This window comes from Pteropus alecto, unplaced genomic scaffold, assembly GCF_000325575.1.
Source record: "Pteropus alecto unplaced genomic scaffold, ASM32557v1 scaffold239, whole genome shotgun sequence".
In the NCBI taxonomy this organism is placed as follows: Eukaryota; Metazoa; Chordata; class Mammalia; order Chiroptera; family Pteropodidae; genus Pteropus; species Pteropus alecto.
In genome coordinates this window covers 6,110,952-6,121,923 of record NW_006494613.1, presented here as the reverse complement: position 1 = coordinate 6,121,923, position 10,972 = coordinate 6,110,952, and the positions used below count along the sequence as shown (strand labels likewise).

General features: G+C 38.4%; 1 protein-coding gene across 2 annotated transcripts; it reads left to right on the top strand.

Annotated features, from left to right (window-relative positions):
* The first annotated feature begins 8,243 nt into the window (after positions 1-8,243).
* LOC102878379 (60S acidic ribosomal protein P1) lies at positions 8,244-8,632 on the top strand. 2 transcript variants are annotated; one of them, XM_006926233.2, is made up of 2 exons: positions 8,244-8,311; positions 8,387-8,632. In XM_006926233.2, exons 1-2 carry the CDS (start codon positions 8,244-8,246, stop codon positions 8,586-8,588), a joined length of 270 nt encoding a protein of 89 aa, XP_006926295.1. In that variant the 3' UTR covers positions 8,589-8,632. The 2 variants fall into 2 exon arrangements, with proteins under 2 accessions (XP_006926295.1, XP_006926294.1); XM_006926232.2 differs by having other exon boundaries at positions 8,244-8,632.
* Positions 8,633-10,972: the final 2,340 nt, after the last annotated feature.

Here is a 10,972-nt window from a genome sequence, read left to right as displayed (position 1 = left end):
AAAGTTACAGACATTTCAAGCAATAGGAAAGTATAAAAAGTAATACAATAACCACATACATAATACCTAACATGGTAGATAGATGCAAGTTCTAACCATCCTTTGAGTCATTCATCACTGGATACTCCCATGTGCACATATATAATGTGCAAGTTAATAAATTTCTGTTTTCTCTTGTTAATCTGTCTTTTCCATTTTAATTTACAGGGCCCCAGTCAGATAACCTAAGATAGGTAAAAGATAAAGATTTGTTTTTCCTTCCTTACAATAACATAGAAAAATAAAACTGATAGACCTACACAGAGATAGTGGAGGAAAAAGATTTTTTGATGTCATTGTCAACACTTTTACTTGTTTAATTCTGCTATTGTCACCATTGGGGGTGATCTAAGTCTGTTGTTGCCCTAGTGGTACTGGGGGGCCTCAGTTGTTTCTGTCAATGCAGTAAAGAATTACAGATCAGCAAAGGTTAGGAAAAGCAAGATTTATTGAAGTACGTTTCAAGAAAGAAATGGGCTACACCAGAGAAGGCTGTAGTCTCGTACTGGTGAGGAGCTCTGTCTTATATCTGGGCCTTGATGGGAGGTTACAAGAGTGGTGCTAGCTGATTGATGTATGAGGTCATTTTGATTGACAGTTGGCTGTTATATAACCTATTGTCAACTGTGCACATACCTTCCTAAAATTCAGTTTGTTATAATTGGATTCATGAACTTCCAAGCATATGCCTGATATTATAATGATGCTATAATGAGGCTGAAGTGAAAAGGTCAGAGTACTCCTTACTGTGCAAGTGTTTGTGGCTGCCCTATACTGGTTGCTATGCTATGGTCATCTTTTTCCTTGTATGCTAAGATGTGGGTGTATTGTTATTTGAAAAATGAGGTTTTTTTTTTTTTTTTTTTCCATTGGCCTTCGGATTGGGCCATCAGTGTTGTCATTCCTATGGTTATAGAGCTGGGCCTTTGCTTCCGTCGCTCATGTCTACCAAACTACCCACCACTATTATACCTTTAAAACAGAGATGATCAATTTATATAATAAGGTTGTTGGGAAGATTAGCCAAAAAATCTTATATAATTATTTTTTTTTCCTATTATTAATCTATTTTTTATCAGTATGATTCATGGGCCTAGCTAGTTAAGTAGAAGGTAGAGAAAAACGATTTCCTCCTCTATAACATGAAGAAAAAGACAATTTGTTCTATAATAAAAGGATAATGGTCTTAGAAGACCTAGGTTCTCAAACTACTACTGGAGACACTTAATATGGGCACACAGTCATCCCAGAATAGATCAATACCATTATAAAAATGAGTCAAAAGAAAGATGACAAAAAATATATATATATTTGTAGCTATGAAAATACTTTCCAGTCTGTACTTCTGAAGGACACATAATAATACAGACACACATTTAGCAGGACATTTTTGATTATAAGATAGAAACTCAGTCCAGAATTGCAAAAATTAAAAGAAAAATAATGAAATTTCACATTTGCAAGTCCAGGGTTGAATGTGACCTCAAGCATAGCAGGACTCAAGGGCTAAAAAAACAACCTGTAGGTCCTTTATCTTTACTGTGTAGGTTACCTCCTGTGATTGGGGACTTATCGGTGCTGACAGCTTCAAGAGTGCAACCCAAGGAGGAAGAGTTTCTTTTAATGTCCAAAATGAAAGTCCAAAAGAGTTCTGACTGATCTTTTATGGATCATGTTTAGCCATTCTACATCCAAGAGGATGTTATTGCTGCAAGGGATGGGCAGGGTTAGAAGTCAGGAGGAGGAAAGAAGTCATCAAGAAAGATCTGGCAGAACTTACAAACACCAGTTCCTAGGGCCTATGTGAGTAACTTTAATTTTTAATAATTAAATTTCCCATTTGTCCAAAGACGCTAAATTAGTTAAGTTCCTTTTTAAATCTAAAATTTTCAGCTTTTGATTATAAGCTTTGTTTTTGAAATGTGAAGAAATAAATAAAATATTTATATTCTTTAACCTTTTGAAAAAACTCATTTTTGTTTACAGCTTCTTAATTTAATCTCAAGATGGCTTTTAAAAGCACATTTGTTCTCGGCTTTTGCTGAATCTGTTAATTCCCTAGAAATTCTCATTCTTTCCCTTTTATGTTTCCTCTTTGCCTGTCTTCTTATTCATTTTCTCTTTTGAAAGGTTTAGTTCTGCAAGGTCACTCAGTGATTTCAGAAGTCTGCTAGTAAAGGATTTAATTTTTAAAACATAAATGGAGCTCAAGACTAGCTTTGTAATTGGTTTACTTTGCTTCTGTTCCTTCTAGCTACATCCTGACTCCATATGTTCCACACCATTTTAGGTGTTAGTGATGTCATGAACTACAAACTGAAATTTTGGCAGCAATACAAAGAAAGAGCTAATTCTCTCATACCTTGAATGTATTTGCAATTGCTAAACTAATATGTCACAGGTGATTTGAGATCTAAAACTACAAAATATATTTACTTAGGAAGGGACTCGTTTAACTTACAATTTACCTTTTGTTAAAAAAAATAAATAAATAAAGGCAATGTGTGTGTGAATTCAGATATTTCATGGTGGCAGTCAAAGTTAACAGAAAACTTGCACTACCTAGATGAGATCTACCATATCATGTTATTTGAGGTTCTTAGTTCTATTTTTAAGATGAAAAAATACTTGGATGATCAAGCATATTATATATTTATGGCAGTGTAAGATGGTATAATTAGAAATTTACTTTGAACGATATAAAATGTTGGCTTCAGATATTTGCAAGCGTTCTTACATCAGCAATATGAGCAAAAAAATATATGAAGAGTATTGTAGTAAAAACCAAGATGTCCCCGTTTGAACAAAAAACAATTAAAAAGTCATAGCCTGGGTGTCCCAGACCCTCATGTTAGCAATACAATTTATCTCACGTAAGTCAATACCATCATAAAATTGTTCAACAGGAAGGAAAATGACAAAGAAAAAGAGTTGTAGCAATTAAAATGCTATCCAACACTGTTCTTCTCAAGGACAGTATTAAGGTTCCATGACTAGATTTTTAGTTACTGATAATAAATCCAACGTCATTGAAAGTCTTACTGTGTGCCAGGCTTTCAGCTTTAATACCTTACCTAATTTTTTTTAATAACTACTCTGTAATGTACATATAAGCTGATAGATGAAAAACTTGAGACAATGAGTGGGTAAGTAGTTTGTTCACACATATGCGCACATAACTTAGATACGTAAAATAATAAGCCTAACACTCTCTGATTTCAAAGAAGTCACTTTTCTTTTGGTTTCTAGTAGGTGGCATTTAAGCCTTTTGGATCCTTGCTTTATATAATGTCTTAAAGTACTTGCAGTTCTTATGTGCAGATCCCACACTCAGACATGCTGGTGTGCAGTTTGAGTGTTTTTTGTTGAGTTTTAGATGTTCAGCTTATTGTTGTTCAAGGGGAGAGATCTGGAAACATCTCTCACTCTGCCATGTTTTCCATTGAAATGCGGCTCATAGCACTGGTCACCCACTGGGAACTAAAATGTAGCTTACAGGGCTGGACCCTTTTGCTACAATTGGAAAGGCCACTCACAATGATGGCCGCTCTGTTGTGAACATTGGTTCTGATTCACTTGGAGCTGAGCTTGGCAGCAAGCCAATAATACCTGCCCCAGGCAGTCTGCAGTTTGGGTGGGGCAAGGTCTCAGAGAGACAGTGGCTGTCAGATCAAAACAACCTCAGTTTCGCTGGAAATTTGGTAACTCTTCTAAGTTTCTGCAGGTGACCCAGATCCCAGCTTTCTGGGACTGGCCCGCAAGTCCCCGATATGCACCCAAGTTCATGTTGGCAGCAGTGATCTGCCTGACGTTATCTCTGAAATGAGGCTCACTGTGCTGGCTGCTGTTGCTGGGATTAGAAACGCTGCTCACAACAATGGCTGCCACCCTATGAATACTTCACTCTGAATGACTCAGCTCAGGGCTTGGCAACCAACTATAAACAACTGCACTCGGCAATCTAAGGTTAGGTGGGGCGAGTTGATCCCCTCAGATCAGTGGCTCCTAATGTCTCTGTGGGAGAGATCTGCACAATCAAGTTGGCATGGACTGTAGGGGGGCCAGACTAAGGCACAATGGTGGCTGCCTTTCCAGCCCTCTTTCTGACTCCAGTTAATAGAGACTTTTTCAGAATGAATCCCACGAGAGCCTCCGACCCACCGCCATTGTCCCAGATGAGTGTCCACAGGTCAGAAAATCTTTGTGTGGGTCTTTCAAAGGGATGTCTAGGGGTTCAGTTGCCTTCCATCTCACCCAGATGGCCAGAATCCCCTCTAGTTTCTACAGTCAGAGTTATTGGAATCTCCTCTTCCCTGGGCTGGGACCCTGTGCTGGAGAGCCCCCAGATGAGACCAGGAACCCCTTCTCCTTCCAGAATGCCTCTGCAGCCTCGCTTTCCCTTCTGGTGATCCTCTACCTCCTGCAGGTGTGGGTCCAGCTAGATTCTGGACTTTGGCCCTCCTACTGGCTTTGATGTGGCTTCTTTATATTATCAGATGTAGGGGTTATGATCAGCTGGAATTCAGGTGAATCTCCACATTGATTATTTTATAATTTGGTTGTAATTTCAATGCGGTCCTGGGAGGAGACAGACTCTGCTTTTACCTAGTCTGCCATCTTCCCCCTCTCTCCAACATTCTCTGATTTCAAAGCTCAGACATTAAATATTAAATAATAGTTTCATGTTTTTAATAATACTTATAGTTTTCATCAACAAGTTTGATAATAAGCACAGGTATTCTACATTTGCAATATTTGAATTATACGATAAAATCCGATTTGAATGTACCTCTTTTAATAACAAATATTTTGAAACACACCAACTATTTCTCCATTCAAACAAATTACAGCTAGTTCAGTATCTCTTTAGACAAATAGTAGAAGCTTTAAAGAGAAAGATGGCTGAACTAGCAGAGAGGGTCAAAAGAAAGCTGAACAAAACAGCAGACAGCAACTCAGAACTGGCTCTGGTTTACTGTTCAGCAACGTTAGAATGTGGATTATCTCTTTCAAACAGTTAATGGGATGGAAATTGCATATAAGATTTCTTTGCATCAATAAAAAGCAGCTCAACAATGAGGTCTTGTATAAAAAATAGACAGTGAAAATGTGATAAAAGAAATACTTTGACAGATTAGCTAAACATCACATACTACTGAAGGAGAAAAATTTAATGCATATAGAGAGGTTTTAGTCTTGGTGTTAATGGACCGCAATTGTGAATTAAGAAGCATCTAACCATACGATATTCTGGTTTGTGATGGAGACGTTTATGGAAGGAATGAATATTGAACTTCCATTTTCCAATTTGGAATGAAATTATTTGGTACCTGAATAGAAAAAAAAAAAAATGACTCAAGTAAAGAAATGAATAAAGCAAGTCTTCTATTATTCAAATGTAGAGAAATAGCAATACAAAAGATGTAGACAGGGAGTAGCCTACTGGCGATAAAGTTGTCCAATAATGAGAAGCAACCTTCACATTAGGACATCCAAAAGGTCAGAAGAGGCCATTCCATCTCTAAACATCTTGATTCATAAATGAGTGAACATAATAGTCTAATAAAAAAAAAAAAAACACTATTCTATTGCAATATGTAACTGGATGATTATTAGCCTTGTTTTTCTTTCTTTAAAGAATGGGAGAGATAATGATATGTTACAATTTGGGGGAATGTTATAATTTACATTTATATTTGAGGGCTGCTTTCCAACATGTTTCTCTTTTAAAGGCTCTCTTACCCTTTCACCAACAAAATAAACAAAAGAGAAAAAAGTACTTGGAGCAATCAATGCTCTATCAGTTTTCTTTTCATTATATGAAAAATGCTGGGTAGAGAGAATGACGCTGCACATTACACATAATATGCAAAACACCAATCTGCATTTTACATATATATTTTTTTCTTTTAAGATTTTTGTTTACTCATTATTACAAAGGAAACTTGTGGTGGAATTTAGTATCAATAATCTCACTCATAGGGGATTGGTCAAGTTAGAGCTTGATCTTATATTTTCATGATTGAACACTGAGTGTCCTTTTTTTTTAACCACAATAATGTTAGAAATATTTTATTTTTATGAGTGGTAATGGGAAGATGGACCAAGAAGGAAGACAGGAAAGAAATAAAGCAGAAATAATCATAAAGGAATGACTCCCTTATGTAATAAATCATTGTCTAAAGCACTTTATCATTTTATTTTTAGGTACTTACATTAAATATTTCAACAGTGGTTACCTACTGGAAAAGAAGAACTCCACATACTGAGCCCAAAATTCCACCATTAGGAGATTGTGAAGAAAAGGAGGGACAAATAAATGAAACTGAGAAAGAGTGGTTATTAAGAAAATAGGAAAACCAGAAGAAAGAAAATCAAGTAAAAAAAAAAAAAATGTTTGAAGGATGAAAAGATCAACCAACTTTGTTAATGCTGTTAAAAGTTAGGTGACTATACAGTTAACATTCAAATCAGGATGCTCTAAGAATGAAATTAGAGACCTGATTACACTAGAAGGAAAAAAGAATAAACCAGGACTCTCCAGTGCACATCAGATTATAGGACAAGTAATAAAAGGGTTGAAAATCATTCCTGAGTTTAACAATATAAAGTATGCTTATGATGTTAATGAGATCATTGTTGGTTGAACACATGACCGAAGTAGCTATAGGAGAGAATTTGAAGATACTAAAATTAGGCAACTTTTTAGAGGAATTCTGAAATGATGATATAAGAAATCAAACTGTAGCTTTTGGGAAAGTAGGAGAAAAGAATCTTTGTTTATCTGTTTGTTTATTGTTTAAGATGAGAAAACTAATAATATGTCTGTATGATGATATATCATCTAACAGAAAAAAAAAAAAAAGGTGATTAAAAGAGAGAGGAGAGAATTGTCAAAGTCCTGGAGTAAATCGAGAGAGGCTAGGACATAGAACACAAGTGAAGGAATTGATTTTGAGTAGGAGCATGAATACATGACTATGGTGACAGAAGGAGAGAAAAATATGTGAATATAGATGCTGCTTTGTGGATAGACATGATGATATTTATTTGTAAGAATTATTTTTTGATATCTTCTATTTCCTCAGTGATATAGAAAGTTATTGGCTGACAGTAATCATGAAAGAGGAGATGCTCTGAGTTTGAAAAAGAAGAAAAAGGTATAAAACAATGGTTCAGGGAGTAAGAGACTTAATGTACTAGGGTTATATAGTTGATTGCTTCTCAATGTTAAGGGGATACTCATGTTAATCATTCTGAATTTATAGAAACATAAGTTAGAATGGTTGTTAATTTTCCTACAGCCATATTCACACACAGGTCTGAAATAGGTAAAAATTGTTGGGCCAAGCAAGAATGAAGAAAGAAAGAGGATCAAGTAAATGGAGGTCAAATTAAAAATATAGAACATTAAATTTTAAGCTGGGGGAGGAGAGAGGAGTGTTACCAGGGGTAAGTGACAGTGAAAATGTTATAGGTCAATAGTTTGGAGGTCTTTGTGTAGCTGAAAGACCCTTAATATTGAAATATTAAAGGAAATGAGCTCAAAGACAAGAAATAATGTTAAAAGAGTAGGATTCATGAAACTGAGATCATAGAAAGCTTGCAATGATTAGTAAAAACAAGATTAAGAGTGTGACTGTTGAAGTGCATGGCTAATATATAGTTTGCATATCTTACTCCTGCTTGGGTGACTGAAAGCTTGAACTGGCTGAGCATTTTTCACTATTCATGCTGCCTTTTACCTGGCTGCCTTAGATTTCCTCATAGCATGTCAGTCTCAGGAAAGTTGAACTTTCTACATGGTGGTAGACTTCCCCCAGAGTGAACATTCCAAGAGCAATTGGCAGAAGACTTCTTATGAGCAATTCTTGGAAGATTCAGAAAAACGTTTCCAGTACATTTTATTGGTAGATCAACTAAGGTTAGCCAAAGGGAAGTGGAATTAGACCTCGGTTCTCAGTGGAAGGAGCAGGAAAGGATTTGTGGCAATTTTTAATTTATGACAGGTATCAAGGAGAAGAACATGAGACACATTTATACTTAAGTTATGGGAGCAATATGAGAAAACAGACCCCTTTCCTCAGCTGCAGGTAAGGTGCTCAGTCCTTCCGAGGAAGCTAAGGGTGAATTGGGGCGAAGCCTTCACTTCATCTGGCTACTAGCACCATGCCTGGCAGTGCTCACCTATCACCTCCTGCACCATGGCCTCTGTCTCAGAGCTCACCTGCATCTACTCAGCCCCTATCTTGCACGACAATGAGGTGATGGTCATGGAGGATAAAATCAATGCCCTCATTAAAGCAGCTGGTGTAAATGTTGAACCTTTCTGGCCAGGTTTGTTTGCAAAAGCTCTGACCAATGTCAACATTGGGAGCCTCATCTACAATATAGGGGCAAGTGGACCTGCTCCAGTAGTTGGTGCTGCACCAGCAAAAGGTCTTGCCCCCTCCACTGCTGCTGCCCCTGATGAGAAGAAGAAAGTGGAAGCAAAGAAAGAAGAATCTGAGGAGTCCGATGATGACATGGACTTTGGTCTTTTTGACTAAGCCTCTTCTGTAATATGTTCAATAAAAAGCTGAACTCAAAAAAAAAAAAAAGAAAACAGAATAAAATGACATCATTTCTGAAGTAAATGGAGGGAGTTTTCAGAAACATGTTTGTGATTTGAAAGCTTCATTGAGAATCTTCATGTAAGTTTGTCTACTTGAACCAAGGGAGAGAGTAAACAGAATTAAAATACCAATGATAGTTGAAGAACTTGGTTCTTTTTTTCTGAGAATGTAAAATTCTACTTATTTATCAGATATTTGAGGAATCAATTTATATGATTGGTTAATTCTTATAAAATTTACTATCTATAGCCAATTCGATATCTATAACTTTTTTATTTTAATTAAATTAATTTTATTTTATTTTTATAAGTCTGCTGAGTGCCCATTTAGTTTGTTAAATTAAAAAAAAAAGTGAGAGACCTTAATCAAGCCTACCACTCATGGAGCCTCTTGTTATGTGAAACTAGAATGAGTGTGTGTGTGTGTGTGTAGGAGGTGGTTGAGAAGTGGATCAAATTTACATGGAAACAATAGTTTTCTGGGAGAAAGGGATCAAGATCCCAAATGTCTCTCTATTAGTTTCAAAATGATTAAAGTCTCTCAGATGAACTAAGATTTTACGAAAAGATGGTGAGCACTGTAAAATAAAATTGCTTAAAAAAAGGGGGTGATAGAGCCGAGCTGATCAAGAAAGGAAGGCTTCGATGGTGAGATGCCCAGTTGAAAGAATGCATGAGGAATCATCATGAGAATGAAACAGCAGGCACCAACTTTATTGCAGGGAGCACATGCTTCTGGATTGCATGGGCTTTATATATATCAGAGAATAATAGTGACATCCTGCCATATATGTGTAATAAACAATAAGCTGAGTCATACTTGCAAAAGTTAGGTGTGGGCTCCTTACTACATTAATGTAACATTTTAAATCCGGAGTTCTACCCCTAGCCATGAGTCTAGATCACAGCCAGACCTGGGGCCCACACTCCACCCCTACAGGGTTGCGGCGCGGGATCTGACCGTGCGGGATCTGGCCCAGAACTCGCTACTTTGGGCCCACAATCCATAGCAACAATATAAAGAACAAGAAAATATTACCAGGCTACAGGCTACCAGGGCTAGCGCGGCTACTGTTCACCTCCAGGAGGACACCAAGGAATTCCACCAAGTTGTCAAGGGGTCTTCTCCCAGGGCATGGATGGCTTGGACTTCGGCATCCATTTCCTGGAGAGCTACCTGTGCCTGCTCGACATAATCAGGAATGTAGAAACAGCATTCTACATAGAGTAGGGCACAAGTGCCTCCCTTGGCAGCAGTTAGAAGGTCGAGGGCCATGCAGTTTTGCAGAACTACTTTCCACATTTGCATAATTTCATCCATTAAAAGGATTGTAGCCTGATGTGTAGCATTCGGTGCCTGTGTAGTGTGCTGGGCTAAAGCTTCTATCTGTAATTCTACATCTATGGATCCCACCCCTGGAATGAATATCGCCAGGGAATAGAACCATCATGCTGCCGGTGCCAGCGGTGATATACGGGATCCTAATTGCAAAGCAATTAGGACAAGGTAGATAATATGCATCCAGCTAAATAGGGGCATCCCCAGGTCCAATCAGTGGTCCAATTAGTGGCTGGTCCAATCAGTGGGCAAGTAGGGCCAGCTGTAGTGCCTGCAGACCCAGAGATACCTTGCAGGGAGCCAGTCGGTAGGCTCTGTGCCAACACAACATCACCCATCCCACCAGACCTTGGAAATATTAGCAAGGGTGGTGTTAGCACACAGCTCTGGGGGTAGCCACTGCAAGATACAGTTGGGTGCAGATCTTACTTGCTCTATGCAGTGAGGGGCTTGCTCCTGCAATTCCACATGTTCTCCCACCAGCCATCTTCACTCAGTGAAAATGGCATAGACAATGAGGGGTTGGGAGTTGAGATGATTGCAGCGGAGCAGCGCTTCCACAACCTGCTGTCACTGGTCCCATTCAGGTGTGGTGTTCCAGATGTGCTGCCACGTCCAATTCTTAGCCATAGCAGTGTAATGTGCCACGGCAATCCCTCAGCCGTCTCCAGTGGTAGTTCAGTACAGGAAGCATTGTGAACAGCGGCAAACATGTGAGCCCAGGACATGACACTGTCCCCTGTTGTCAGCCTGGGAGATAGGATAGAGCAGACAAAGGAACCATTAGGAGCAAGTCCTGTCCTTTTGGGAGGGTGCAGGCCACCTGTCCATCTTGAGATAGAAGGGAGGCTAGAAGAGGAGCTGCCCCTGGCCTGTGGTACCAGACAGTTTCTCCAAGGGTAGAGGGCTAGGGAGTCTCCACTGGCATCACAATATAGAGAAGAGTGGGCCAGAGGCTAAGAACAAAACTGCCTATTAAT